Source organism: Scheffersomyces coipomensis (assembly GCF_036884675.1).
Source record: "Scheffersomyces coipomensis strain NRRL Y-17651 chromosome Unknown DFJ63scaffold_2, whole genome shotgun sequence".
NCBI classification, from domain to species: Eukaryota; Fungi; Ascomycota; class Pichiomycetes; order Serinales; family Debaryomycetaceae; genus Scheffersomyces; species Scheffersomyces coipomensis.
This window is the reverse complement of record NW_027042893.1, coordinates 1,085,910-1,113,539: the sequence shown is the minus strand read 5'-3', so window position 1 is coordinate 1,113,539 and position 27,630 is coordinate 1,085,910. Positions and strand designations below refer to the sequence as shown.

Here is a 27,630-nt window from a genome sequence, read left to right as displayed (position 1 = left end):
TTTAACTGCCTGTATACAAAATTGATCATATGACTAAACATGTGACGATTTATGCCTGTATATAACCCTTCCCAATTAGGGATTTTCCATTCTAAAAAAAAAATAAAAAAAAAAAAATTCAACTTATCTAAAGAAGTAAATAGTGAGAAAGAACTTAATTGGCATTTCATAATATCATCAGTTATCAAATCATCCATTTATTGCTAAGAACAACTTGTTATAAGGAAGATAGTCATCATACAGTCAACATTAACTCATCATTTACAGTGTTGGCCCCTTTTCAACCATCTGTTTTGCACTAGTATTCATTTAATTACATACTATTTTTAAGGATTGTGTGGTTTTTAGAATAACCTGATTTTGATTTCATATTCTCCCCAAATTTTACCTTAAGTCGATATATAATGAGAGGAAGTACGACTACTTCCAACACTAATAATAGTGCCAACAACAACGGCAATGTCAATCAACTACAGTTTAAGGATGGCGTTGGTGGTGGTGGTGGTACCGGTGGTGGTACTGGCTCCAATCCCATAGGGTCCAATAGATCAAATCTTAAATCAAATGATAATCTACACAATTCTAATGATATTAATGATAAGCATAATGATAATAGCAAATACAATAGCAACAATAATAGCAGCAACAAGGGATATACTAATAATAATAGAGGAGATTTTCCCAATTCAAATCATAACTTGGAAGCAAGAAATATAAATAGTTTAGAAGGCAATTCGAATAATAATACTCATGATTTTGATCATCAATCTCCTAATTATTTAGATTCAAATTGGGCTTCTAATCTATTCATGGATTCAGGTGGAACTGATTTATTATATAGTGTTAATTTGGATTCAAATTCTATAACTCCTGCTTCAAATCAAATTATGCAAAATATTCAATATCAAAATAATATTCATGGTGATACAAATAATTCTAATAACAATCAAATGCCAAATATTCCTAATAATCAACTGCTCCAACATTTACAACCTCAATCACAATCTCATCTGGAAGGCTCATTTAACTCTAATCAATTTACCCCCCTCATCTTCAAATTCAACCGCAGTTCCCACAAAGTCAACTAAACAACGACGTCCATGTGATCATTGTAGAAGAAAGAAAACTAAATGTGTGATTATCCCTGATACCAATAATTGTGTTCAATGTGAATCAAAATCTTTAACTTGTACTTATACCAGTCCCTCCATTAAAAGAAAAGCAACTGATCTTGATAGTGGTCCCCCTCAAAAAAAGAAAAATGAAAAGGGTCTTGATATAAATCAACCTGGTTTAACTTCAATTCATAATGATCAATCGATTATAGTGGCTCCGGATGTTCCTATAAGAGATGTTGCTCCTATTCATGATTATTCCGTTATAAATAATTCATTATTGAAAAAGACTTTATCATTACAATTCCCAAGATCAAGTTTTTATGTGGGTCCCACATCTTATTTATATGATATTAATTTATTAAATTTAATCATTGATTCTCAAAATAATTCAAAAAGTGGACTGGATAGTAATAAACCATCTCCAAATTCTTCAATGGGAAAAATTGAACAAATTAATTTAAGTAATTCTATATCATTAAGAAAAGTTAGTGATAAAGCTCAATTTGTCCTTAAAGATGATCAATCACCTCAATCTTATCAAACCATGTCAAATGATGTCGATACCATTGAAAAATTCATTGCTCCTCATGGTCAAATTTTAATTGATTTATATTTTAGAATTATTCATCCTTCTTATCCAATCTTACATAAAAAAGTGTTCCTTGAAAAATATTCTCGTACTCATAGAGAATTTAGTGCTCCATTATTAGCCGCAGTATATGTATTGGCTATTCAATGGTGGGATTATGATCCTCAATTAAATCGATTCCCAAAGCCAAATGTGGAATTAATTTTAAAAATTGGGTTAAATAATTATTTCTTGGAAATCTTGAAAAGACCAAAATTAAGTGCAGTCCAAGCTGGATTATTATTATTACAATGTAAACATATTATTCAACACGTTAGAGCTGTTAATAATAGTACTAATAATAATAACGGTGATCCAAATCTGCCACCTACTAATAATGGTAATCTCGGTTTAGGTGATACAGATTATAGTGAATGGGTATTATGTTCACAAGTGATTGCCTTAGCTGAAGAATTAGGATTAGGATTAGATTGTAATAATTGGAAATTACCAAAATGGGAAAGAGGATTAAGGAAAAGATTGGCATGGGCGGTATATATGGAAGATAAATGGCTTTCATTAAAACATGCTCGTCCTACTCATATTAATGAAAGAAATTGGGTGGTGGTATCATTAGTAGAAGAAGATTTTCCTGAAAAACATGGCGATGGAGATTTAAAAGAAGGTTCATCTGATATTGATAATGGTAAGAAAATATTCATGAATTTAATTGATTTATCGATGATTCTTTCTGATTTATTAGATCAATTCTATTCCATGAAAGCTATGAATGAAATAACGAATGTTAGTGATGTGTTAAAGATTGCTAAACCATTACAATTGAGATTAAGAACTTGGTATCATTCTTTACCGATTGAATTACAAATGAGTTCAGTTCAACCTCGAAAATTATGTTCAAATGGTTATTTACAACTAGCTTATTTTGCCACTGAATTAACACTTCATCGTAAGATTGCTTCTGTTATTTATCAACAATCATTAGCCGGTAACGCCCCTCCAAAAGAATTGGTTACGGTTTGTCGTGCTGCTGCTAGAACAAGATTATTAGCATCAATTGAATTTGTAAGAGATTTAAAACCAGAACATATTCATTCATTTTGGCATTCATCTTCATCATCAAATTTCACTTTAATAGGAACGTTTGCTGCTATTTTATTCATGTCATCGCCTAATAAAGAAGAAGCTGATTTTTATCGTGATCAAATATTTAATTATAGATGGATTTTGAAAATCTCTTCCAAAGGATTTGATCAAGTTGGTGAAGCTCTTATGCAATTAGATCTTGTTTTAAGTCATATTCCAGGTTTATTAAGTGATGGAGCTGATTTACCTATGGTATTACCTAATGTTCCAAACTTTGATTTCCAAAGAGCTGCCAATCCTCCTGTTCCTGCCCCATCCCAAACACAACCACAAGCAAAACCTCAACCTCAACCGCAACCTCAACCGCAACCCCAAAATCGTCCTCAATCAAATCAGAATGGCATCACTAATACTTATGGTGGACCAAGTCCAATGGCTTATCCTGGTAATTCGAATTCTAATAATCCATCAGTGGCACAGAATAGAGGTCCATTAGGTAATCAAAGAGGTAGAATCTCTCAACAACAACAGCAACAACAACAACAATCATTCCGTGATTCACCTTATGCATCACCTCAGAATTTTTCTACTCCACCAGTTTCTCAAGGTCCAACTGGTGTAGCCAATTCACCTTCTATGCAACAAACCATGTCAAGAGGAGGACAATTTATGATTAATTCCCCTCAATCATCTCAAGGGTTATCACCTAAAGAAGTTAAACAACAACCACGAGTATCAGTTGCATCTCGAAACAATAGTCGAGTCAATGAACCGATTGAATCTCATACCAATACTCATAACTCACCAGTTAATCATAGAGGAAGTGCGGGAGGGAATTCCAATTCTAATTCAAAAGCTAACAGTCCAGTTTTAATTCGATCACCAAATAATATAACTACCACATCAATAATTTCCCGAGCTGATCTGAATTATGGACGAGAGTAAAAGGTGTAGTAATAGTAATAGTTTATAATTTTATTTCGTTTTGTATGTAAGTAATTTAATTTTAATCATATCTTTTAATTCATCATTATATAATATTTTATTTTTTATATTTCAATTCATGTATAATATGTGTATGTATATATTACAAAATAGACCTAAGTTAATCAAATGGAGTTAAATAAGCTTCAGCGATAACTCTTGCTCTAGCATTTAAGAATAATTTCATTTCACTAATTTCTTTATCCACATCTTCCATAAACTCTATAATGAAATCAACTAATTTATCCTTTAACATTTGTTCAGTATGAAAATTTGTGATTAAAAATGAAATATCATACCCTTTTATAGGGACTCTTCTTAAAATAAAGAAATTCTCTGCTCTCGAAGTTAAGAATCGAGTGAATTTATGAACCAAGATTTGTTCTATTTCATCAGCTTGTTTAATCTTAATCGAAACTCTTACTGAATTAATCGATGGTTCAATTAAGATCTTTTCATTTTCATTTCTAGCAATCACCATGGGATTCAATATTAATTCAGGATTATGAGTATTATCAACCTCTATTTCAGGTCTATTGTGTCTTTCCACCAATTGGGATGAGAAATCCTCAACACATATGGCTGCCGTTAATGACGATCTCACGGCCGTCAAGTATGGTTTTAAAGATTGTGACTAGATAGAAATCAGTTAGTATATCAAATTGTTCCATCAATTGGAATTGATCACTCCAACTATAATCAAGTACGTACCATTGCTGATGATGTATTAAACTATGATAGAATATGATTGATGGTAACTCTTTCATTCAGTGTAGGCTTGGGGCCCTCCTTTTTGAGTATTCACAATTGGAGTTGGTGTAAATTTGGATTTTTTGGGCAAAAGTACACGCCCGCTATTTTTGCTTCATTATCATTACTATGTATTACATATACAATACACACTATGTACTTAATAATTTAATACAATCTTCTTTTCCTTCTTATCTTCTGTTTTGACTCGTTTAGAATATGTAGTGGTAGTGGCGCTGGATGACTCTATACTTCTCTTCCTTGATTTTTTTACCGATTTATTAAACACTTTGATCAATTCTTCAAGCACATCTCTAGCAATATTATTTTCATTTGATTTCTTTAAAGCTAATATATCATTGAATAAGGGGAATTCCTTAAATTTAGTTAAGATACTACTGATATCATTATCTGAAGCTAAGTAATATGTCTTGGCGCTATCAGTTTTAACCTTGATGAGTCCATTTGATTCATTTATGGTAATGATATTTTGATCATCTTTATGGGTATAAAGAGATTCAGCAAACTTATGAATCTCTTCATAGTAAAGATTAACTGTGACATAATTCAATTTTAAATCGTCATAGATCTTTGTGAATTGTTTTGATTCAAAATCAATATCATCTATTCGAGGATCTTTTGATTTGTTTAAACTTGCAATGAATGATTGTTGTGATTCCAATTGCTTTTTAAATGAACCTGAAGAAGGATCAGATTTATTTGATTTTTTCAAAATCTCTTCAAGGGTTTGTTTCATTGATTTGAAACTGGATTTTTTATCTTCAATATAATCTATAAATAATTCCAATGGATTTGACCCTTTTCTACCTAATAATTCAAAAAATGAATCTTCATTTTCAAGTAAACTGAATGCATCTTTAAATGAACTACTAACTTCAATATCAAGTTTGATTAAGATTTGTTTAAATGCTAATCGAGCTTTTCTATCGGATATATGATTTAATTTTTCATGATTTTCAATTTCTTTATTTATATTAGTAATGATTTGAGGATAAAGTTTGGATTGATATAGATTTAAGATATCTAATTTTGATAAATTTTGGAAATGATTATTGGCTTTAAATCTAGTATCAGTTAATAAACTTTCATATAATGATTCCCAAGTTTTATTAATAGATAAGATTTGAGGGTTTATTTGGGTTAAATAAGATTCTAATTCAATTAAAGCTTGATCTTTCTTTTCTTTTAAAGTTTGATCATGTGTTGTTTTCAATTCTTGTCTGAATTTATAATATAATTCGGCAATTTTAACATCAGGTAATACTGATAATTGAAAAATTGAATTTTCATCATTAATTAAATAATTCTTTACGGTTAACCATCTTGTATTATGATTTATTTTCCCATTAGATTGATATTCTCTTAACACTTGAAGGAAATTCTTTTCAAAATTCTCGATTAATAAAGTTTTATTATTTAATTCTTGTTCAAATCGTTTAACTAAATAATCATCATATAATTTTTTACGATGTAATGCATCAGGTATAACCCAATATAATGGTTGTTTAATTAATTTCGACATAACTGATTTGAATGACCAAGTTGAATCAACATTATGATCCTTTAATAAACCAATGAATTGATTTTCAGCTTCAGAATATGATTCAAAAGTAGGTGGATAAACTAATTTATCAATCACTGGTTCCTTTTCACTTAATGCTTTATCCAATGATGTTAACTCAGTAGATGAGGAGGAGGAATCTCCATCCATTGTTTGATCTATATCTTCTGGTTTCTCCCAAGTGGTTTCTCCAGTAGTTTCATTATAATAATATGTCTTACCATCATCAGTTTTATATTCTTGCCAATGACTTGAAGTTGAAGAAGCTATAATAGTAGTTAATTTTTCATTTGGATTTCCTTCATCATCTTCATCTGTCGGGATATAATCAGTTGGTTTATCCCAACTTGTTTCATCGGTGGTGGAATTGAAGTAGTAGGTTCTACCTTCTTCATCCACTGTTTTTACCCAATCACTCATATGATGAATCTCATCTAATCAAGAGTTAATAGTATCTGATACTGATAATCAACTCTCTGTTATAGCTCTTTTTGCGGTGTAGCACAAAAATGTCGTGACAAAAAATCTTGATTCTTTCTTTTTGTTACGACATCTTTTATAATTATTTTTTTGTCTGTCTGAAGACATTTGTCTGATTTATTTTATTCAAAATTGATGCATTTACAGGATTTTATTTTGAGACAATAAAAATTGAAAAATTCCCTGTAATCGCATAATCCAATTATTTTTGCAATAATTAAATATAAATTTAGTTAAGGGTTGTATAATGAAGTTTGCTGAACTCACAATTAATAAGAGTCAATTGTAAAGATCTAAGCAAACATCGTATGAATTGCATCCATCTTGCATTGAATGAATGAGCTGTTTCTATTATAACGAGAAAATTTTTTAAATTACAATAAAAAGTGGTTAAATTCCCAACCATACCGTTTTTGAAAGTTGTTCATTTATTTATTCATCAAATTATACCAATTAGGATTTTATTCAATATTTCAAAATATGAGTACTTCATATTTGGAAAAATCCAACGCTCAAGCATCGATTGCAAGTGGAGCAAACACTGAAGATAAAGAGTTTTCCGATACCAATAGTGAAGATTATGATATTGCATTTAAATTCCTTCAACAAAATGAAGGTCAAGATACAATAATTAAAAATCAAGAATTACCTCCAAAAGTATTAAAGAAATTGGATTTAATCATCTTACCTTTATTATGTGCCATTTATTTCCTTCAATTCTTAGATAAAACTTTATTAAATTATGCTGCTTCAATGGGTATTAAAGATCATTTAGTTGGAAATCAATATGCTAATTTATCAACTATTTTTTATGCCGCTTATATATTTGGAGTCCCTTTCGTTAGTTATTTCTTACAAAAATTCCCCTTATCGAAAACATTAGGGTTTTTCATTATTTTATGGGGAATTGTTGTAGCTTGTCATGCTGCTTGTAAAACTTATGCTTCATTAATGATTGTGAGAACTTTATTAGGGATTTTTGAATCATCTTCAGCCGTGGCCTTAATTATGATTAGTGGGATGTATTATACTAGATCTCAACAAGTTGCTAGAATGGGTTATTGGTCAGTGATGTCAGGTGCGGCCACTATTGTTGGAGGTTTATTATCATTTGGATTCCAACATGTTCATTCAACAAAATTTGTATCTTGGCAAATATTATTCTTATTCATGGGGATTATAACTTCATTATTTGGGATTTTTGTTGCATTTTATTTACCTGATACTGTTACCACTGCCTGGTTTTTAAATGATGAAGAAAAATTATTAGTTTTAGAATCAATTAGATCAAATCAAACTGGTACAAAAACTAGTAAATTTAAAAAGGAACAATTATATGAATTATTATTTAAAGATAAATTAACTTGGCCTTTATTTATTTTAACTATTGCTTCTCAAATCGTTACTGGTGCCATTGGAACTTTTAGTGTTACTATTACTCTTTCATTTGGATTCTCCAATTATGAATCAGCTTTATTACAATTACCAGTTGGTGCACTTATTATTATCATCATTATAACTGCCACTCAATTAGTATCAAGATATGGTCATATTACTTATATTGCAGCATCAATGTTTATTCCAACCATAATTGGAGCTATTGTTTTATTATCAACTCAACTTCAAAAACAAAAAATTGGTAATTTATTAGCCATGTATTTATTATATAGTGGTTCTTGTGTTATTACTTTGATTTATGCTTGGATTAGTGCTAATACTGCGGGTACAAGTAAAAGATATTTTAGAAGTGCTATGACCATGATTGCTTTTTCAATTGCAAGTATTATTGGTCCTCAATTATTTCAAGCTTATTCATATCCTGATTATCATCCGGCAAAGATCACTATTTTAGTAACTCAAATTGCTTGTATTCCATTAACATTCTTAGTAGGTTACCTTTCTAAAATTGAAAATGAAATGAGAGATCAAGAAGCAATTGTTGAAACAATTGCAAATCATGAATTTTTAGATTTAACTGATATTCAAAATAAAAAGTTCAGATATACCTTTTAAATCCAATCTTTGGTTATTAACTTCTTTATACTGTATATACCTTTATAATAACTTTTGCATTTATACATGCCTTAATATATTAATTTTAATAATAATCATTTATATAACTTACATTTCTAGGAAAGTTCTATGTTCTAAAGTATACTACCATCAAGAAATCCAAGATCAGCTTGTTGTTTGACACTAGGACGTTCTTGAACTTTTTTATACCACGCTAATAAAGCCTTTAAATCAGATGGAACTTCGATATTCATAACCGACACAAAGAGCATACCTCCAATTAGAGCAATATCAGCCATAGAGAATTCATCTCCTGCAACATATGGTTGGTTTTGTAAAACATCATCAAAATGTCTTAATCCTCTTAATCCTTTCTCAAGTTGATAAATTCCCCATTCTTTGTTTTGATAGATCTCAACTTGGGGTCCTAATCCTGGAGTTGAATTGTGAAAATAAGTACTAATAGCTTCTTGGACTTCTAATTCAGCTCTTCTAGTCATGTTAAGAATAACACCCTTTTGAGCAGCAGTACGACCAGTAAGAAATTGATTATCATCAAGATTATCAAGATAAGTAATGATAGCATTTACTTCAGCAATAATAGTACCATCTTCTAATTCAAGAACAGGAACCGTACCTGAATAATTGAACTTTTGTTTAAATTCAGCAGATTTATGTTCAGCTTTCCAAAGATTAACTCGTTCAAATTCAACTTTTGAAAGTAATCCTTTCTCTGCTAATGCAATTCTAACTCTAGCAGGAAATGGTCCAGTTGGCCAATCATAAATTTTCAACGACATATCTAAGTTATTGTTTATTTTTAAAAAGAGTCGTATAAACTACAGTAGCTATAAGTAGATTCCATGATATTATATTTATACTAATTGGAAAATTTAGGTCGGTATAAATCTTGGGACTTTCCCAATTAAGCCACTTTTACGGTGTTATCAAATTGAGAAGCTTACTAATTTTTTGACGTATATTTACTACAAATTTATTTGGTAGCCTTCAAACTATAACAATGGGGATTTTATAATTTTCTCCTCCGGTTATTCGGAAAACATGACAATCCATACATACATACCATTGGAAACGATCAATGGTGATTTGAGGTAAATAAATTTGCAATTGAAAATCTCATTACCACTAAGGGTATACCAATGATCATATACATATTCTAGGGTGATGACTTAATGAAAAAATTGGGTCGTGTGTAGCTCACATCACGTGCTCGAATATCATGTGACACACACTTCTTTGTACAAACCGAGCCATTTTTTCGTCAAAACAGTTAGCCTGGCTAGCTCAATGGCTAGAGCGTTTGACTTTTAAGAAGATCCTCGCATCAATGCTTAAGAGGCATCAAAAGGCTGCGGGTTCGAGTCCCGCGTCGGGCTTTATTTTTTTTGATTATGTTTTGTTGCAAATTTCTTGCCTACTGCAAAAAGTTATAAAGTTCTATTAGTTTACAAAATTAAAATCTATTATTAGAATATTATTAAATGCATATATTAACTTGTGTTTTCTAGAATACTAACTAAACTGGTGATATTTATTGAACTTAATAACGTGTTTATCTTGGCTGTTAGTAGAACCCCATAACACAACTTAAATAAACATTAATCATATCAATAGAAGCATTTATTCCTGTTATTATATCATAAAGACTTTCGATTGCTTTATTTTGACACAGTAAAGTTTGTTACATCTTAAGAAGTTTTTACAACTTATTATTTGATCCTAACCGATAAGCTATTATCATGTCGAGATAGTATGAAGTGAATTAATTATAGTTGAAACACTTGATTTTAATTTGTATCCACTTCGAACAACCCAATTACTCTTTGGAGGAGGTTGACCTTGCTTTATTAATGTTGAAAGCTTTTGAGAATATTTTGAATCAGTTAAAGTTAAACTTTTTAAATCATTTTCAATTTGGGCAAGTGTTCTATCAATGCGTCTCATTTTTACATGATCCAAATCATTCAAACGAGTGTAAGGGTGATGTATTCCAAGTCGAATGGTTTCTAAGCTATCACTATGACACCTCCAAATGTTTTCAGTAGCCATCTTTTTTATGTATTTTTGACGTTGAACGGCAAATGAATAAATAAATAAATAAATGAATGGACATTTAAGTTTTAAATAGTTTATATATATATATAATATTGAAATATAATTAAATGTTATGCTTACATAAGAAATGGTAAACTTTAAAGATCTAGTAAATCAAATACGGGAAACTTGAAGATTTAAACAACCACAAAACAATATAAAATTTCCCCACCTTTAAGCACAGATAATTATAGATAATCGAATAACCATTAATTCCTATGAAAGTAGTCAATGATTTTTTAACTTATTTATTAAAGCTTGGAATGGCAAACATTGTTCCATATATTCTGGTGGAGGTTGAGTGCTTAATTCCTTAATAGTGGATCTATAATCAGTATTATCCATATTGATATGAGAAATCACCAGCTGAATACAATCAAGAGAAGCTTGAAAACTTGAATATTGACTCAGTTGAGAGTAATAGATACGATCTTCAGCATCTAACAAGTGTTCTAGATTTTTAATCTTTTGCTGCTGAGATTCAATGATCGTTTTTAATTCTTCTTCAGTTGGAATTGAAGTTGTAGTTATAGTTGTGGTCGTCATATTTAGTCTCAATTATAATCACTTTGATGAAAAGGTTAATAGTCAACCATTAAAAGTTTTAAAGTTTATAAACTTAATGGATTAACATACGTACATATACAATTTAATCTGTTATGCTAATTTGGTGATGCATGCGTTTTGTGGTAGTTTAAATCTTCAAGTTTCCCATATTTGATTTACCAGATCTTTAAAGTTTATCTTATATTAGCATAACATTTAATTATATTTAACTATTATATATATAAACTATTTAAAACTCGGGAATTGCAAACTTATGACTTTGAGAAAGTACTTAATCAAATTGACCGAAAATACTTTTATCATTTAATTCACCATTGATATGTTTGTGTTATTGTTCATTGTTAAGGGAAGAAAGTATATTACACTTTGATCTAATGCAACCGACTATTGAATCTGTTATGTTATTGATTATTATTTATTATTTTTACACTAGAACAGACTATATACTTAAATTTGTATAACAATTGTAATACAGTTAATATGATAAACAATGAATATTAATTAATGAATTAGGTTGTTTATTTACGATAATATTTATATCTATATATGTATGGATAATTAATTATGATTAGATTAAATTCAAATCTCTTAAAGCTTGACAATTTGGCATTGGTAAAGATTCCGCTTGTTTTAATTTTTCAAAATCAGTTGAAAACCAACCTTGAGCTTCTTCAATCATTTCATTTTTATATATTTGTTCTCGTGAACATCTTGATCGTTTATCTTGAACATAAATATTTTCAACTTTTGAATCAAAATTTTTTAATTGTTTATCCAGTAATTTCTTAGTGGTATCAAAATTATTCGATACATAATATGGAATATTATATCTTGGAGTTTGTCTTTGTACATTGAATTGATTTGATTTAATGAATGAATAATCGGGTACTGATGATGATGAATCAGAAAATAATGCTGATAAAAGGGGTACTAATATAATTAAAAGTATAGGGAATAATTGTCTTAAAGTTTCCATTAATGATGGTTCAGCCTGAGGTTGTTGTGCTTGTTGTCGTTGTTGTTGCTGTTGTTGCTGTTGATTTCTAGGTCTACGTTGTTGAAATTGTTGTTGACCACCAAATGGTGAATCTCCAAATGATTGGAAAGTAAATCCATTACCTCCAAATGAAAATGTTGGACCTCCAGCACCACGTCCTGGACCTCCAAAGAATAAATTAAATATATCATCTTCAAATGGATGAGCACCTCCACCACCTTGGAATCCACCAAATCCATTTCCAAACGGACTAGCTCCAGATGTTGTAGCACTACTACCACTACTATTACCATATCCTGAAAATCTTGAATCAGGATCAGAACCAGTTTGATCAAAGATTTTCTTTTTGGAAGGATCACTTAATATCCCCCATGCTTTATTAACATATTTAAAAGCTTCATCAGCTCTAGGATGAGAATTTTTATCAGGATGTAATTTAATAGCTAATTTTCGATATGATTTTTTGATTTCAGTTTCATCAGATGATTTGGTAACTTGTAAGATTTCATAATATTGATGAGGTTTATAAGCAAGAATCTTCAAAACTATTGTTTCTTGATCTTTTGTGAATGATGTATTTGCCATATTATTATATATGATATATCTATCTATATTTGGGGCAAAGTAGGCATAAAACTTGTATAAAATCTATGGATATAAAATCAATCAAACGATGATACCAACACAATGATCAACGGACTAGATGTTCAAACAACTCAATATGATATTCCCTAATCTCTTTCAAACGATAGAGACAGACTTTTTGACCTTTACTGATTTGTTGATAAGGGTTGGCTGTACGATCAAAAAATGGATAATTTTAAATTTTCACAGTATGTGTGTGTACTAACTAAAAAAAAAGAAATCAGAACAAATTCTCCATTTTCACACGACCTGTCTGCCATAGAAGCGAATGGAACAAATCTTTAGAAATGCTGCAAATTTGTTGGATTGAGGTTAATTCTAGAAATATTGATAAAGATTATATTGATAGTAAATGATATGATGAGTAGGAGTTTTTATTTAGTGAATGGTCAATGGTCTTGGTAGAAGATAGTTGATCGACTTATGATTCTGAACTATTTCAATGTTACCAATTTCAAATATTTTCTTATCTTTTTACGCCAAATTTAGTACAAATTATTATTAAAAATATCAATCCATTAATCTTCAATATCTATAAAACGTCTTCATATCTTCTACTTACTCTAACTTTATTCTTTTCCTAGATGTTTCATTTTCAATCTTAACTTCCTTTTTCACCTCTACTGTATCTACAATATTTGTCCCATTTTTAAGATCATTCAAATCAGATGCAAATAACACTGATTGTGCCCAACCGGCATAGGGGCCATATAATTGTTTGAAAAACTCTCCAATAGCACCATAAGTTACTTTATTCATTGTTTTCAAATCCTTTTTACCTTTGAATTTATAATCTCTAATGGCAATCTGATAAACATGAGTATCAACCGGGACAACATCATGTTTATCTAACGCCATAAGACATATACAATCAGCCACTTTAGGTCCTACTCCTGTCAATTGTAAAAGAAAATCATGACTCGTTTCATAATCTAATTGTCGTAATTCATTAAGTTTATCGATGGTTAAATCTGGGAATTTTGAATCATCAGTTAACTTTTTAGCAGTATCATAAATATATTTAGCTCTATACCCAAATCCTAAATCTCTTAACTTTTGTTCAGTTTTAGAATCTTGAGCTAATTTATGAGCACTAGGGAATGAATAATATTTTATCCCATTATATTCATTGATATAATCTCCAAATTCCGAACATAAATTATCACACATTTTAGAAATCCTTTTCACATTGTTATTAGATGAACATATGAAACTTATAAGACATTCCCATGGATCTTGTCTGATAATCCTTATCCCAGTGAATTCTGTAAATGCACTAATTTTTGATTTTTTAGAAAATGGTTCATGATATTTAATCCAACTCTTATAGAGATTTTCAATATTGATATCTAAATTGAAATAATCATGAATGAAAGTATAAGTTTCCTTCTCCAACACATGTCTTGGTTTCTCATCCTCCTCATGATCTTCTTTTAATATATGGGAATATTCAATCGATTCTTCATATTGTTTAAGTAAGATGATTCTATCTTTTATAGCGAAAGACCATACATTATTAACGTTTTTCCATCTGAAGGTTTGACCACATCTTAATACTTTCGCTAAACTAAGTTCCACCTCTCTAAGAGGTATCTTTCTCCATATAATATCAACTGTCATAGCTATATATATCGAAAAAATTCAACAACTGATAGATGAAATATATTTCTGATAACTTTTTTGATCTCCACCAAAAGAAAAAAAAAATGAGATCGCGTCTGTCAAAATAATTCCCAAAATGGAAATCTTATTACTTACATAAACATAATTTTGAATAATTGGAAACTTTTAATGTAAAATTTTATACAAATACAGAAAAACATAGAATAATAGTATAGTACATATGATAGAGAGCAAGTAGGATCTAATCTTCTTTCATTTCAATATCTTCTTCAGCCTCAGGTTTTGTGGCTTCTGGTTCAGCTTCGGCTTCGGCTTCGGCTTCTTTAGATTCATCGACAGTTTCAGAACCAGCTGAAGTAGCAACAGTAGCTTCATCAGCTGCTGTAGTGGTTGGAACAGTGCTTGCGGTGGATGCTTCTGTAGCAGCTTCTTCTACTTCTGCTTCCTTTTGTTCTTCTTCTTCTTCTGCTTCCTCTTCCTCTTCTTCATCTTCCTCCTCTTCCTCTTCTTCTTCTACTGGTAACGTCTTTGGTTGCCATATTTCAAGTAAATTATCATCACCAACTGAACCATATAAATTCTTAATGGTTGGATGTAATCCAATATCATTTATACGATTAGTATGACCAGCATGAATGAATTTTAAACATGGATCAACTTTATTATTATTATTATTACTTGATCTTTTCTTTGATCCTTCATTACCATTTTCTGAAGTTGGATAAATGAATTCTTCTTCTAAATTCTTTAAATCCCAAGTTATAACTCTTTTATCTAAACTCCAAGATGTGAAAGTTGTTGAATCATCTATATTCCAATTTAATCCTATAATACTATCATTATGACCAAAGAATTTACGGAATGGTAATGTTGGATTTCTTAAATCATATAAACTAATCACATTATCTTTACCAGCTGTGATATAAACCGTTTCTAAACTTGGATGGAATTTAATTGAATTTTGAATATATTTATTTTGAATTTTTACTACAGTTGAATCTTCAGAAGTGATGGATACTCTTGAATCATGAATTTGAGTAGTATAATCATCCGATACTGATCCAAAGATTTGAGGTATTTTTGAATTAACTGATAAATCATTAACTGCACCAAAATGATCTTTAAATAATTGAATTGGAGTTGATGGTTTATTTATATTCCATAAAGCAATTTGTGAATCATTTGAACCGGAAATGAATTCTTCATTGGTGATCCATTCTAAGGCAAATCCTTCTTGTTTATGATATTTATAATCAATCACATCATCATTATCTAAATTATAAGAACGAACAATCCCATCACTATTAAAACTTAATATTTTAGATGCATCAGGACTTAAACTTAATTTATCGATTTCTGAACTTTGTTTCCAACCAATATTAAATATGAAATTTGATGTTGAAAAATCACTATTTGAAGTTGATGGTTTTGAAATTGGTTTTGAAAAATCAGGTGCTAAACTACTTGGTAAATTAATTGACCCAATCTTTAAATAATTCAGATTATTAGTATTTGAATTTTCAACCACATTAGTTCCAATCAAGAACTTGGCAGTTATCGTATCTTTATTATTGGAATAAGTATAACTTGGTAACCATTTAAATACTAACGATGGACTATCCAAAGCAATGGAATGGATAGTATCATATAATAAAGGAACGGTTTTCTTCCATATTTTGAATTCTTCATTAACAATTTTTTCATGGATTCTATGATCTTCAAGAATCTCCACTTCAGCCTTAGCCAACTCCTTACTTGTATAAGCCATGATAAATAATCTTATCGGTTCAATCGTTACTTGTTTCTTAGTTGGGTGGTTAAAGTTCTGCTTGCTCGTTGCTGCTGCTAATCCAAAATTTACTTTTTGAGACCAATCCAAAAAAAAAAAAAGAGGGTGTTGATAATTCTCAAATTTACTATTAGTTAAGGGTAAACTTGAGTATTGATACTAAATATAACTATGGATAAACTAATACATTTCACTATATATATATATTAATCATAAACATAAAGAACTAATTAGATAGTGTAAATATATATCAATATGCAAATTAGCCGTAACCATTAAAAACCAATAACTTAATTACGTTGGATTAGATTAGATTACGCCACCTCCAAGGTCTGGTATTTCATCTTCATCTTCATGATCATTAAAGAACAGACTAAATGTATAAACAGTACCATAGATTAACCCACCACCTACGATAGTCAATACCATGGCAGTTCTGGTTAATATCAATGAATGATGTAAGATGACAGGTAAATAGAATCCAGACACTAATAAAAAAGCTGAAAGGAATTGACCAAATTCTTTTACCACATTTGTGGAGGAAGAAGTTGTAGGATCGAAATTAAAATCATAATCGGACGAATTGGATATAGCTTGAGTTATAACCACTGGCAAGTGAGCCACAGCAAACAATATTCCTATTATTATGGGAAACCAATTCCCATATATACCTGCTAGAATGACCAATAAGAATCCCATTGATAAGATTATAGAAAGTCCTATAATCTTATTTAAAGGATTAGATTTGAATGATGATGTCGAATTCATAATGGGATTTTAAATCAGAGATATGCAATGGAACTATATCTATTATGATGGATTGAACAGTCCTTTCTATCCCTCTTATCTTCTATCCAATTGATCACTGTTGTAATCTATCAGACTTGAACTTCAACAGTATCATCGTCTCCTTTTTTTGACATCCATTTTTGCTGAACTGGGGCTGGTGGACTAACTATTGCGGTTAGGATGTTTTATTTTTCCACACACTCAAAAAATCATAATCCCAACGTACAAATTAGTGGAAAGAGGACTATAAGACAACCATTGGATATATTAAACCAAATAATCACTATCAAACATGGGTAAATACGATGAATTGATACATCCAAAGATACTAAGTACCCCCAAATCAACTAAAAAGACTTTAAAATCACCACCTGGGTTTGCTTATGAATCTAAATCAACTAACTCCAAGACCAAGAAATCAACCACCATAAGTAGTGCTATTAGTGATGATGAAAAATTAGAAGAATTAAAGATTAAAAAGGCTTGGGAAGTTTCAATGGGCCCAGCTAAGAGTATACCTATGAATGCAATCATGAGTTATATGACTGGGAACTCTTTACAAATCATTCCTGTTACTATGACTTTAATGCTTTTATGGAATCCTTTAAAGGCAATTTTTAATGAAACAAATTCCCATTTCGTTAATTTAACTACTAAGAAGAATGAATCAACGATATTATTAGCTAAGTTAGTATTTGTATTATTCCAAGTATTGAATATGACCATTGGGGTTTATAAATTATATAAAATGGGTCTTATCCCTCATTCTGAAGCAGATTGGATAGCTTGGAAAGAATTAAAAGATATCAAAGAAAGATTATCTTATAATTGATATACTAAATATACATTAACTTTTTATAAACTATGTACATGCATGATTGTATTTAATTTTCAGTATCCTGTTGTTTGTTGTCTTCAGACTTATCCTTGTTATCTGATTGACTTTTATCATCCTGTTTATTAATAACTTTTGAATTACCATTAGTATCTTTAACTCTACTTGAAGAAGTATCATCCGATAAATTCTTTTCAAAGATTTGTTGTAAATTGAACTTTTCATATTTTAAATAATTATCCACCACACTCATACCAACATTGGTTTTATAACATTCTACCATAATCAATTTATCATATTGTTTTAAATCAACCTTATGACCATGATCTCGACCAACACTTTCTGCCACTGCTTTAATGATGGTATCTTTCGGAATAGCATTGAAGTTTCTTTTCCCTATTTGGATAGCGAATTTAAGTGGTTTTTGTATATCAGTTGGTTGATGGAAATGTTTAGCTAATACTCTTTTAGCTAATTTTTTAATTTCTTCTATAGTTGGACTCACTGAAAATGTAACAGGGGATAACTTTTGAGTATATCTTGTAGTTTTAATATTTGATTCAAAACTTTCTTGACATATTCTACTTACTAAGATTTCGGGATCAATCGTTCTTCTTGTCTTGATGAATATAAGACATTCACAACCTAATTCAATTGGGTGCAATAATGATTTCTTTGATTTCTTCTCCTCCTTCATATCATTAAGTTCTTGTTTGATTTGATCTTCAATAGATAATTCCTTTACTTCTTCCTTCTCTTCCTCATCCTCTTCATCATCATCAGATACTTCTTTATCTAAATCGAAATACTCTTCGATCTTTTCTGAAAATAAATTCATTAATTCTTTTCTACATTGTTGTTCTCTCCCACGATTACAAGTAGCATAAACCCCACTAGTATTTGGATCAACAAACCCAGTAGCCTTAAACTTCTTCTTCTTACCGCCATCACCAGAATGACCTCCTTTTCTTTTACCCATTATTCCAGTTGCAAATGGTTTAACTGTTCTAGATCTTGTTTGTCTTGTTCCCCATTTAAACCTCTGCTAAAAAAAAATAATTTTCTCTCATGGTAGATGACCAGCCGATAAACAAAGATAAACAAAAAAGTGGGATCAAAATGGAATCGAAGGCCAAAACATACACTTTAAATCTATCACCACACACCGCTTTGAAAGTATGCCTAACTAGATATTAGTCACCATGAAGTTGGAAGATCTACCTAGTGATATCTTGTATCGAATAACCACATACGGTGGTTTGGATATACGATCTATTATCAATCTTTCCCTTACCAATAAACAACTATTTGGCAACATAACTAATGATGATCAATTATGGAGGTATGTTTATTATCATAATTGGGGATCTACAAGTGAGGATTATCAGATTAGTCATGTTCTAAGTAGTGATAAGACTTACTTTGATAATGTCATGCACTTTTATAAACTTTCAAAAGAGTTAGAGGCTGATTTAAAACGATATGAACCATGGGGCAATATTAATGTGGGTTATTATCTTAACAAATATACCCATGAAGATGTTTATATCCCTATTATTGTCCAACATTTGAATAAGAAACATCAGAATTTATTATCTAGTCTTCGAAAATTCCATGATACTGAATTAACTCAACTATCATTACTTAGTAATATCAATAATTGTCAGAATTTTAGAATTGGATTAAATTATTTGAATGATCCTGATGATTCCGATTTGGAATATGCTTGGTTTATGACTAGTGTGATGAACAATGGATCTCATAAGTTGATTCATAATAGATTAAACAAATTACAATTGATTAGAACCAAGTTATATGATATCATTTATAGAGACGACTTACAATCACATAACCTCACCAAAGTCAATTTGAGTGCAAGTAATGATTTATCATTTAATGATGAATCAGCTTACTACAATTTCATACAAAAAGCTATTAATGAGATTTATTCTTGTTTATCAATTGAAAAATTGAGAAAAGAAATGGTAAAACTTGATATTAGTTATTATCATGATACATTTATTGAAGATTTCGATATTTTAAGAGTTTACAGCGATCTTAGTAAAGGTCATCCCTATGTTATAGTGTCTATTATTCAAAAGGCATTATATGAATTTATGAACAAGTTTAATTCAATATCGGTAGCTGGTCAACCCATCACTTTTACAGCTGACATTACGAAAGTATTTTTAAAAGTTAATAATTTTTATGTATTTCCCGAACTTAATCATAGTGGTTCTGGTCATCCTTATAGATTACGAAATTTTACAGGTAGTGAAGTATTTGATTATTTACGAAGTTTAAATATGAATCATATGACGGTGGAGAATTTTTTGAAACCATTCCAACAATCAGAATATAAAGAAATGGTTATTAATCTTGAACAATTAAGTTCAATTCATTCAGCAAGAGAATGTGTCATATATGAACGGAGACCTACTGAATTCTTGAATCCCGACGAGTTAGAATTTAAAGAATTCATTGGTAAATTTCTATTTTATAAGAGTAATGGTGGATACTCTGATTTTTCAATTTGTTCTGATTTTGAACGATATTTAATGGATCTGAATAATTTAATTCATTTCAATACACTTTATCAAATCTTAAAAAAAAATAATAATCAATCAATTCGAATGCTTACCCAATATTTTAAATTACCGGTTGATATAGAATATAATGAGTTTTATGGTAAGCATTTCAATTTATTAGATGAAAAAAGTCCTATATCGTTTCAAAGAGTTATAGAATCGAAGATTAGATACACCCAGAGAGGATGGTCAACTCCATTCACAGATAAAACTGCCAGGGGTCAACTAGTCAAGCATTCAAGATTTGATACAATTGGGGTTGTTCTTGGACCAGTTCGTGAAAGTGATGTCACTAACGGTGCCAACAAATATTATTATGTCCACACCATGAATAAGTCAATCGAAGTGTATGATATAAGCGCTTTGATTCCTATAAATGATCCAGTTGGTGATAAAGATTTAGTGATAAATTTTATAGAGAGGGCAGGTATTGAAATCATTGGCCTATTTTATTTCTCAGAGATCCAGTATTTGGATGGTACACCATTTTTCATTGATATTAAGGTGTAAGGTAGTAGTAGTGTTTAGTTTTTAAGGGTTAGGAGATTTTGGTTTCGGTTTTGGTTTCGGTTAATTTGCCTATTTAGTCATTTGTTTTTCATACATACATACATGTTAATCTTAATAATTAATAATTATTCTTTATATGGTATATTGCAGAATATGGTAGCATCTCTCATAGTTAAAATTTTTTTTTGTTTGCGCCATTGATTTTGTGATCAAAAGATCAGTCAAATATATATTAATCAGATTTAAATTGACTGGAAATGATATTTCAGATATTTACAAGAAAGTAACTCAAGAACATGCTAGGAAGAAGTATAAGGAGATCAATTCATAATCCAAGTAGAATACTTCGGAGATTTCAACATACCGTTATTGGAATTGACTTAGGTACTACTAATTCAGCAGTTGCCATAGTTCAAAATAAAGAAGCTAGAATCTTAGAAAATGAAGAAGGAGGTAGAACTACACCATCAATAGTGGCATTCACCAATAACGATAAGGAAACGTTAGTAGGATTACCCGCCAAGAGACAAGCCATTATAAATCCCGAGAATACATTCTTTGCCACCAAAAGATTGATAGGCCGAAAATTCGAAGATGCCGAAGTTCAACGAGATGTACATCATGTTCCATATAAATTAGTACCTAATACCAATGGGGATGCCTGGTTGGAGACTTCAAAGGGTAAGAAAATATCACCATCTGAAATTAGTGCCCTTATATTACAAAAAATGAAAAATATTGCTGAAAATAACTTATCTAAAGAACAATTACCTATAAGACATGCTGTTGTGACAGTTCCTGCTTATTTCAATGATTCTCAAAGACTGGCCACTAAAAACTCGGGGAAATTAGTTGGACTTGAAGTTTTACGAGTGGTAAATGAACCAACAGCTGCAGCTTTGGCGTATGGTATCAATAATAAACAAAAAGATGGTATAGTTGCAGTATTTGATTTAGGTGGAGGGACTTTCGATATTTCAATCTTAGATATCGAAGATGGTGTGTTCGAAGTTAGAGCAACTAATGGTAATACTCACCTTGGAGGTGAAGATTTTGATATCTTATTATTAAACTTTATTCTTGATACATTTAAAAATGAAAGTGGTATTGATTTACTGAAGGATAGATTAGCAGTTCAAAGAATAAGAGAAGCTGCTGAAAAATGTAAAATAGAATTATCTCATGTAAAGGAAACAGAGATTAATATCCCATTCATTACTAAAGAAAAGCATATTAAAATAAAGTTAACTGAAGATGAATTAGATGAAATGTCATTACATTTGATCAATCAAACGATTGATCCTGTTAAAAGATGTATAAGGGATGCTGAATTATCCATTAATGAAATTGATGAAGTTATTCTAGTAGGAGGTATGACAAGAATGCCAAAAATTAGAAAGATTGTTGAAGATCTCTTTAAAAAGAAACCTAATACCAGTGTTAATCCTGATGAAGCCGTTGCCCTTGGTGCTGCTATTCAAGGTGCTGTCTTATCGGGACAAATTAAAGATGTTGTATTACTTGATGTCACACCATTGTCATTAGGAATAGAAACATATGGTGGTATTTTCAGTCCTTTAATTCCAAGGAATTCAGCAGTCCCTATTAAGAAGGAACAAATATTTTCAACTGCTGTAGATAATCAAACCGGGGTTGAAATCAGAGTCTATCAAGGGGAAAGATCATTAGTCAAAGATAACAAATTGATTGGAAATTTCCAATTATCAAATATTCCAGTTGGACCAAAAGGTTCACCACAAATTGGAGTCACATTCGAAATTGACGCTGATGGTATTATAAATGTTTCAGCTACTGATAAAACCAAATATCCTAAAGAACTGGAATTTTATGGTAAACCAAATAGTGTTTCAATTCAAGTATCAGGTGAAACTGGATTATCTGAAGAAGAAGTGAAGAAGATTCTTGATGAAAGTGCCAAAAATAAAGAAGCTGACGCTGAACTTCGTAAGTATTTTGAACATGCATCTAGAGCAGATATTATCTGTACTGATACTGAGAGTGCTTTATTGCAGTTCGGACAATTGATGGAAGAAGCTGAACTCAAATCAATTAACGCTGCGGTAGAGTCAATCAGAAAGAAGATTAATGATATCAGAGACAATAAGGAATTACATGATCCAACCAAGCTCAATACTGAGGTTACTTCTATGCAAGAAGAGTGCTTACTGGCAATTAGAAAAGTTGCTCAGAAGCAACAACAAGAACAGAAACAATAAGAGAAATAAAATACATCGCTTGTAAATATATAAAAAGTCATTTTTTTTAGTTTAAATGCATTGAACTATTAATATACAGACACTCTATTATTTAGTATTAGTGAATTATTCGTCGGTTTCCATTCTATCTTCAGCAGGAGCATCAGTTGCTTCATTAGCATTATCATCATTGGAAGCTTCTTCTGTGGTGGCAGCTTCTGTAGTAGTGGTAGTTTCTTCTGTGGTTTCTTGATTTTCATTATTATCATCAGCATCATCATCACCAGCTCTATTTCTAGCATTTGAAACTGAATCCAATTTATCTAACCATTGTTGTACTTCTTCATCATCATATATTTTGAAATCTGAATCTTTACCCACAACACTGACACTTGTATTTTTAAAAGTTAATTCAACATCTTGGGATAAGGTATCTCTTAAAGCGTTTAAACCATGAACTATTAATTCTTCAACTGAATCTGTTTCAAGAATAGTATCCAAATTTCTTTCTAAATATGTTCTACCAGCTTGAGATCTTGCCCCAATGGCAGCACCATAATATTCCAATACTGAACCAGATGGTTGAAATTCATATAAATGAGCACCAGTCTCGTCATATCCAGCAATCAACAATCCAACACCATAGGGCCTTGAACCATAAGATTGAGTATTTTCTTGAGCTTTATCAGCTATGGATAAAACTGCTTTTGAAGTCAGTAATGGTCTATTATAGATCATTTTAGAACTCATAGCTTGTTTTCTTAAGAAATTGGATAAAACTCTGGCATCAGGAGCTAAACCAGCTAAGGCAACACCCATATGATCATCAATCTTTATGATTTTCTTTTGATATGAACCCAATTCCTCAGCATTACGTTTCAATGCTGCCAATACAACATGACTCTTGGATACTAATCCAACAGCTGCACTTCCTTGTTTAATGGCTTCCAACGCATATTCAACTTGGAATAATCTCCCTGTTGGAGAATATGTGACAGAGTCATTATCATAATTGTTTCTAAACATGCTTGCTTGTTAGTTGTATCTAATTATAACTGCAATTGGTGAACTTTGCAATATAAAATCAATTTGGTTAAATTCTGATTGCCACCAAAAAATTATCGTTCTGATAATTTCCAGTTTGACCAACCCACAAAAAAAAAATCAACAAAACATCCACGCCTCAAAGATAGGCTTGTTTTTTGCAGTATAAAGGATAAAATTGCAACTTCTACAAAACTAAGGTATAATAATTACTGATTAAATTTATTCAGAGGTAGACTAAATTAAAGTCTTTAACTTATCTATGCTATATTCATCGTTCAAAGTCATCAATTGATTGAAATCAGAGTCCAGTAGTTGTGATTTCAATTGAATGATCGAGTCCTTTAAAAACGATTTAAGATTGACTTTATAAACTGGATCAGATCTTTCAATCAAAACTTCAAATCTGATCTTTTCACCGTGGGGTTTAATGTCTGTGTCGAGGTAGGAATATTCATCAAGATCTTCATATGTGAAGTCTTGCTTATATGCATCACATATTCCTTCGGTGGTTTCATTCACCTCTTCCAAAAATAAGAATGTTTTTCTGATAACTTCAGAATAGATTTCTAAAACTATGGCTATGTTTTTGGGTATACCGTAAGTAATTAACGATAATAATGCTAATAAGTTGATCTTCTTATTACGAGGATTTCCAATGGATTTGAAATATTGTAACCAAACTTTTAACAATTGACTTATATCAATTGATGGATAATATTCCAATAACTTGAAAAATACTTCAGGGGAAGCATGGCCCAATCTCGAAAGTATAATAAATAACTTTGAAGCTGATATAATAGATTGATTATCGTCTAATACATACAGAATCATCAGGGAAAATAATCCACTGTTAACTAAATTTGTAATAAATTGTTCTGATTGAGCATTTTCTAATACTAAAATGTCCATTAATGAAATGAATATTTGAAATGCATCGTCCCTCATGGTTGGTAAATACTCTCCAAGAATCTTTAAGATTCCTTGTCCTACTTCAGAATAAAATAATGAAGGAGAATATAATGAATAACTTCTAATAATGGAAAGAATGGTAGGTAAGATTTCAGTTGAATTGGTAAGACCAATTGAAATCAGTTCAAATAATCCTAATATTTGAGGATCATTAAGATTAGTTTGAGGACAATACTGTAATAATGCCATCCATAATTCATATCCATCTTCCGATAATAAGGTGTATAAATCATTTGAATCTGAACCACAACAATTACGAATTAATGGAATTGAAATATTATGAGTCTCAATTGAATTTTCATTTAATGATATGGTTAAACTCTTTAATACTCTTAATAAGGAATTCTTTAAGATTTGTTCATTATTTACTGTACTGAATTCCCAATATTTTGGAACCACCATTAAGATACTTATCAAAGTTTGATGATCTACCAATGGATTACATCTTTGAATCAATACGGCAAGAGTATTGAAGATATAAAGTTTTGATTCTGTTAACGTCAATTCATCTAATAAACTTAATAAAAGATTAACAAATGAATTTAAAAATGGTTGGAAATCATTCTTATTGAAATCCCAATCATCAACAATAGTTCTGAGAGTTTGTATAGCTGAGAATTTAACAACTCTATCATTACTTGATTGAACAAAGTTAAGTAATAGTTTATAAATCTCCACTCTACTTTCACGAGAACATTGAATACCAACCCATTCATTTATAATTAGACATATTCTTCTTTTTAAAATCTTATTTTCAACCAAATCAGATTTTAAACCTTCCGGTATGAATACATCCACTAATAATTTATCAAAATTGACATTATTAGCAATGGAGAATGAGGATAATTGGAAAGTACATAGTATAGAATCCTTAATGAGAATCTTATCTACTGAATCATTTTCCATTAATCCATTTGAAATTTTATTTAAGATGAATTCAGTTAAATCATCTTTAAAGTATTTAATCAAATCTTGAAAGAAATTCTCTGCACATGGTCTGATTTGATATTCCCATTGACTTGATAATTCTTCATTACACCATTCTTCAGGTTCAAGTGACCAACTTTCTAAATCAGATGGTTTTAATCGAAGATACCATGTTATAATCAAATCACAGAATTGTTTAATGAAATCTGGAGTGAAGAATTCGGACGTTAATTTACCCAAACTATTACTGACTTCAAATTTATCATTCTTTTGCTTTAAAGTTACAGCACCCTTTTTATAGATATATCCAATAAGATGTTTATATATGCTAAATGCCTTTAAGGCCAATATTTCCCAGAAATCATTCTCTTCTGAACTATTATAGATATATTCTGCCTTTTGATACAACAAGGAAGTGAATGTAGTTAATATCTTTTGACATCCTGGTAATAGTATGAAACTAGTTGGATTAATGGTAATTAATGAAACATATAATTTACAATAACATTTGACATATCTTTCTAAGAGATCTGATGAATATTTATCATGATTATCAATTAATAATTGTAAATGATCCACTGTTATGCCCAAAAACTCCACTACATCTTGATTTTTATGAGGTTGTTCATAACCTTCTGGTATGATTCTTCTTAAACATTTCAAACAAAGATAACATACTTCCATTAAGGAAAGATCCATGGTTTGAGTCCAGGTTTGAAAGAACTTTTGATATAATTTGATTAAAATATTAGTGATTAATGGAGCTTTTGATTGTAATGCATGCCTTGATCTACCAATTCTAACCATTGAGATGGTTTTAATAGTTCTGTTTAAAATGATTAACATATTATTTGTAGAAATTAAATCATTGGATTTGAACACAAATTCTTCCAAGCTCTTAGCCATATCATCGAATAATGTTGGCCAATCACTAGGGAAATCAAATCTGGCAATTCTACCTATAGAATGAGCATTTTGGATAGTTAATTGATTATTCTGTTCACTTAATAAATGAAACACTCGAGATTTAATCTGTTCCTTTTCTTGTTTTGAAATAGAATATTGTCGGGAGGCTCTCCAATATTTATCAATCCCATTCTTAAAGCAAATGATAGCCAACCATCTAATCTGTAAAGGTATATCTACTTTAAGATAGATTTCTTGTAATGAATGATGGTAGCCTGGTTGGATTTCCCAAGCTTTTAATTGATCTTCACCATTTTTTTGACCTAGATTTCTTTCTGAACCACTAGCAATAGTTAGTACGGTCAATAGATTATCATACGATAACTCCATACTGCACTATTGTTGAAGCAATGGTTGATAATGGGCTATATTATAGTTTGATTATACCAAGATTGAATCGTCTCATAGTTTAAATTTTTGTTCAATGACCTTTGCAATTTGATCAGGT

The 27,630-nt window shown here is 30.4% G+C and overlaps 16 protein-coding genes and 1 non-coding gene across 17 annotated transcripts; 6 read left to right on the top strand and 11 right to left on the bottom strand. All coding sequences in view use genetic code 12, as the record gives it.

Annotated features, from left to right (window-relative positions):
- Positions 1-404: 404 nt before the first annotated feature.
- DAL81 (Dal81p) lies at positions 405-3,735 on the top strand (the record flags this gene model as incomplete). Its single annotated transcript, XM_064907936.1, has 2 exons — positions 405-921; positions 1,070-3,735. The coding sequence occupies 2 exons, from the start codon at positions 405-407 to the stop codon at positions 3,733-3,735; spliced, it is 3,183 nt and encodes a 1,060-aa protein (XP_064763653.1).
- Positions 3,736-3,815: 80 nt separating this feature from the next.
- ARC19 (Arc19p) lies at positions 3,816-4,586 on the bottom strand. The gene is made up of 2 exons (XM_064909075.1): positions 4,486-4,586; positions 3,816-4,408 (listed from the first exon to the last, which is right to left on the bottom strand). The coding sequence occupies exons 1-2, from the start codon at positions 4,486-4,488 to the stop codon at positions 3,896-3,898; spliced, it is 516 nt and encodes a 171-aa protein (XP_064763652.1). The 5' UTR covers positions 4,489-4,586; the 3' UTR covers positions 3,816-3,895.
- Positions 4,471-6,796, bottom strand: DFJ63DRAFT_68612 (uncharacterized protein). Its single transcript, XM_064909081.1, has one exon. It carries the CDS (start codon positions 6,524-6,526, stop codon positions 4,685-4,687), a length of 1,842 nt encoding a protein of 613 aa, XP_064763651.1. The 5' UTR covers positions 6,527-6,796; the 3' UTR covers positions 4,471-4,684.
- Positions 6,797-8,666, top strand: DFJ63DRAFT_68450 (uncharacterized protein). The gene has a single exon (XM_064909074.1). The coding sequence runs from the start codon at positions 7,067-7,069 to the stop codon at positions 8,597-8,599; it is 1,533 nt and encodes a 510-aa protein (XP_064763650.1). The 5' UTR covers positions 6,797-7,066; the 3' UTR covers positions 8,600-8,666.
- On the bottom strand, positions 8,600-9,891 carry DFJ63DRAFT_317679 (glutathione S-transferase family protein). The gene has a single exon (XM_064906849.1). It carries the CDS (start codon positions 9,397-9,399, stop codon positions 8,734-8,736), a length of 666 nt encoding a protein of 221 aa, XP_064763649.1. The 5' UTR covers positions 9,400-9,891; the 3' UTR covers positions 8,600-8,733.
- Positions 9,892-9,893: 2 nt separating this feature from the next.
- On the top strand, positions 9,894-9,996 carry DFJ63DRAFT_t55. The gene has a single exon. It is a non-coding gene; the product is annotated as a tRNA-Lys (tRNA).
- A 361-nt stretch (positions 9,997-10,357) lies between these two features.
- Positions 10,358-11,260, bottom strand: DFJ63DRAFT_333913 (uncharacterized protein; the record flags this gene model as incomplete). Its single annotated transcript, XM_064907935.1, has 2 exons — positions 10,358-10,547; positions 10,959-11,260. The coding sequence occupies 2 exons, from the start codon at positions 11,258-11,260 to the stop codon at positions 10,358-10,360; spliced, it is 492 nt and encodes a 163-aa protein (XP_064763648.1).
- Positions 11,261-11,849: 589 nt separating this feature from the next.
- HLJ1 (type I HSP40 co-chaperone) lies at positions 11,850-12,863 on the bottom strand (the record flags this gene model as incomplete). Its single annotated transcript, XM_064905805.1, has 1 exon — positions 11,850-12,863. One exon carries the CDS (start codon positions 12,861-12,863, stop codon positions 11,850-11,852), a length of 1,014 nt encoding a protein of 337 aa, XP_064763647.1.
- Positions 12,864-13,172: 309 nt separating this feature from the next.
- On the bottom strand, positions 13,173-14,665 carry OGG1 (8-oxoguanine glycosylase). The gene has a single exon (XM_064909073.1). It carries the CDS (start codon positions 14,541-14,543, stop codon positions 13,482-13,484), a length of 1,062 nt encoding a protein of 353 aa, XP_064763646.1. The 5' UTR covers positions 14,544-14,665; the 3' UTR covers positions 13,173-13,481.
- Positions 14,666-16,479, bottom strand: UME1 (Ume1p). The gene has a single exon (XM_064909072.1). It carries the CDS (start codon positions 16,312-16,314, stop codon positions 14,788-14,790), a length of 1,527 nt encoding a protein of 508 aa, XP_064763645.1. The 5' UTR covers positions 16,315-16,479; the 3' UTR covers positions 14,666-14,787.
- On the bottom strand, positions 16,480-17,260 carry DFJ63DRAFT_68619 (uncharacterized protein). Its single transcript, XM_064909082.1, has one exon. The coding sequence runs from the start codon at positions 17,101-17,103 to the stop codon at positions 16,645-16,647; it is 459 nt and encodes a 152-aa protein (XP_064763644.1). The 5' UTR covers positions 17,104-17,260; the 3' UTR covers positions 16,480-16,644.
- Positions 17,260-17,982, top strand: DFJ63DRAFT_68442 (chaperone). The gene has a single exon (XM_064909071.1). It carries the CDS (start codon positions 17,417-17,419, stop codon positions 17,954-17,956), a length of 540 nt encoding a protein of 179 aa, XP_064763643.1. The 5' UTR covers positions 17,260-17,416; the 3' UTR covers positions 17,957-17,982.
- DFJ63DRAFT_68621 (putative tRNA acetyltransferase) lies at positions 17,983-19,050 on the bottom strand. The gene has a single exon (XM_064909083.1). It carries the CDS (start codon positions 18,936-18,938, stop codon positions 18,009-18,011), a length of 930 nt encoding a protein of 309 aa, XP_064763642.1. The 5' UTR covers positions 18,939-19,050; the 3' UTR covers positions 17,983-18,008.
- A 111-nt stretch (positions 19,051-19,161) lies between these two features.
- DFJ63DRAFT_311634 (uncharacterized protein) lies at positions 19,162-21,057 on the top strand (the record flags this gene model as incomplete). The annotated part of the gene is made up of 1 exon (XM_064905804.1): positions 19,162-21,057. The coding sequence occupies one exon, from the start codon at positions 19,162-19,164 to the stop codon at positions 21,055-21,057; it is 1,896 nt and encodes a 631-aa protein (XP_064763641.1).
- A 148-nt stretch (positions 21,058-21,205) lies between these two features.
- DFJ63DRAFT_68623 (Hsp70 family ATPase) lies at positions 21,206-23,347 on the top strand. The gene has a single exon (XM_064909084.1). It carries the CDS (start codon positions 21,354-21,356, stop codon positions 23,292-23,294), a length of 1,941 nt encoding a protein of 646 aa, XP_064763640.1. The 5' UTR covers positions 21,206-21,353; the 3' UTR covers positions 23,295-23,347.
- PRE5 (proteasome core particle subunit alpha 6) lies at positions 23,348-24,427 on the bottom strand. The gene has a single exon (XM_064909085.1). The coding sequence runs from the start codon at positions 24,297-24,299 to the stop codon at positions 23,400-23,402; it is 900 nt and encodes a 299-aa protein (XP_064763639.1). The 5' UTR covers positions 24,300-24,427; the 3' UTR covers positions 23,348-23,399.
- On the bottom strand, positions 24,135-27,620 carry KAP120 (Kap120p). Its single transcript, XM_064909088.1, has one exon. The coding sequence runs from the start codon at positions 27,510-27,512 to the stop codon at positions 24,555-24,557; it is 2,958 nt and encodes a 985-aa protein (XP_064763638.1). The 5' UTR covers positions 27,513-27,620; the 3' UTR covers positions 24,135-24,554.
- Positions 27,621-27,630: the final 10 nt, after the last annotated feature.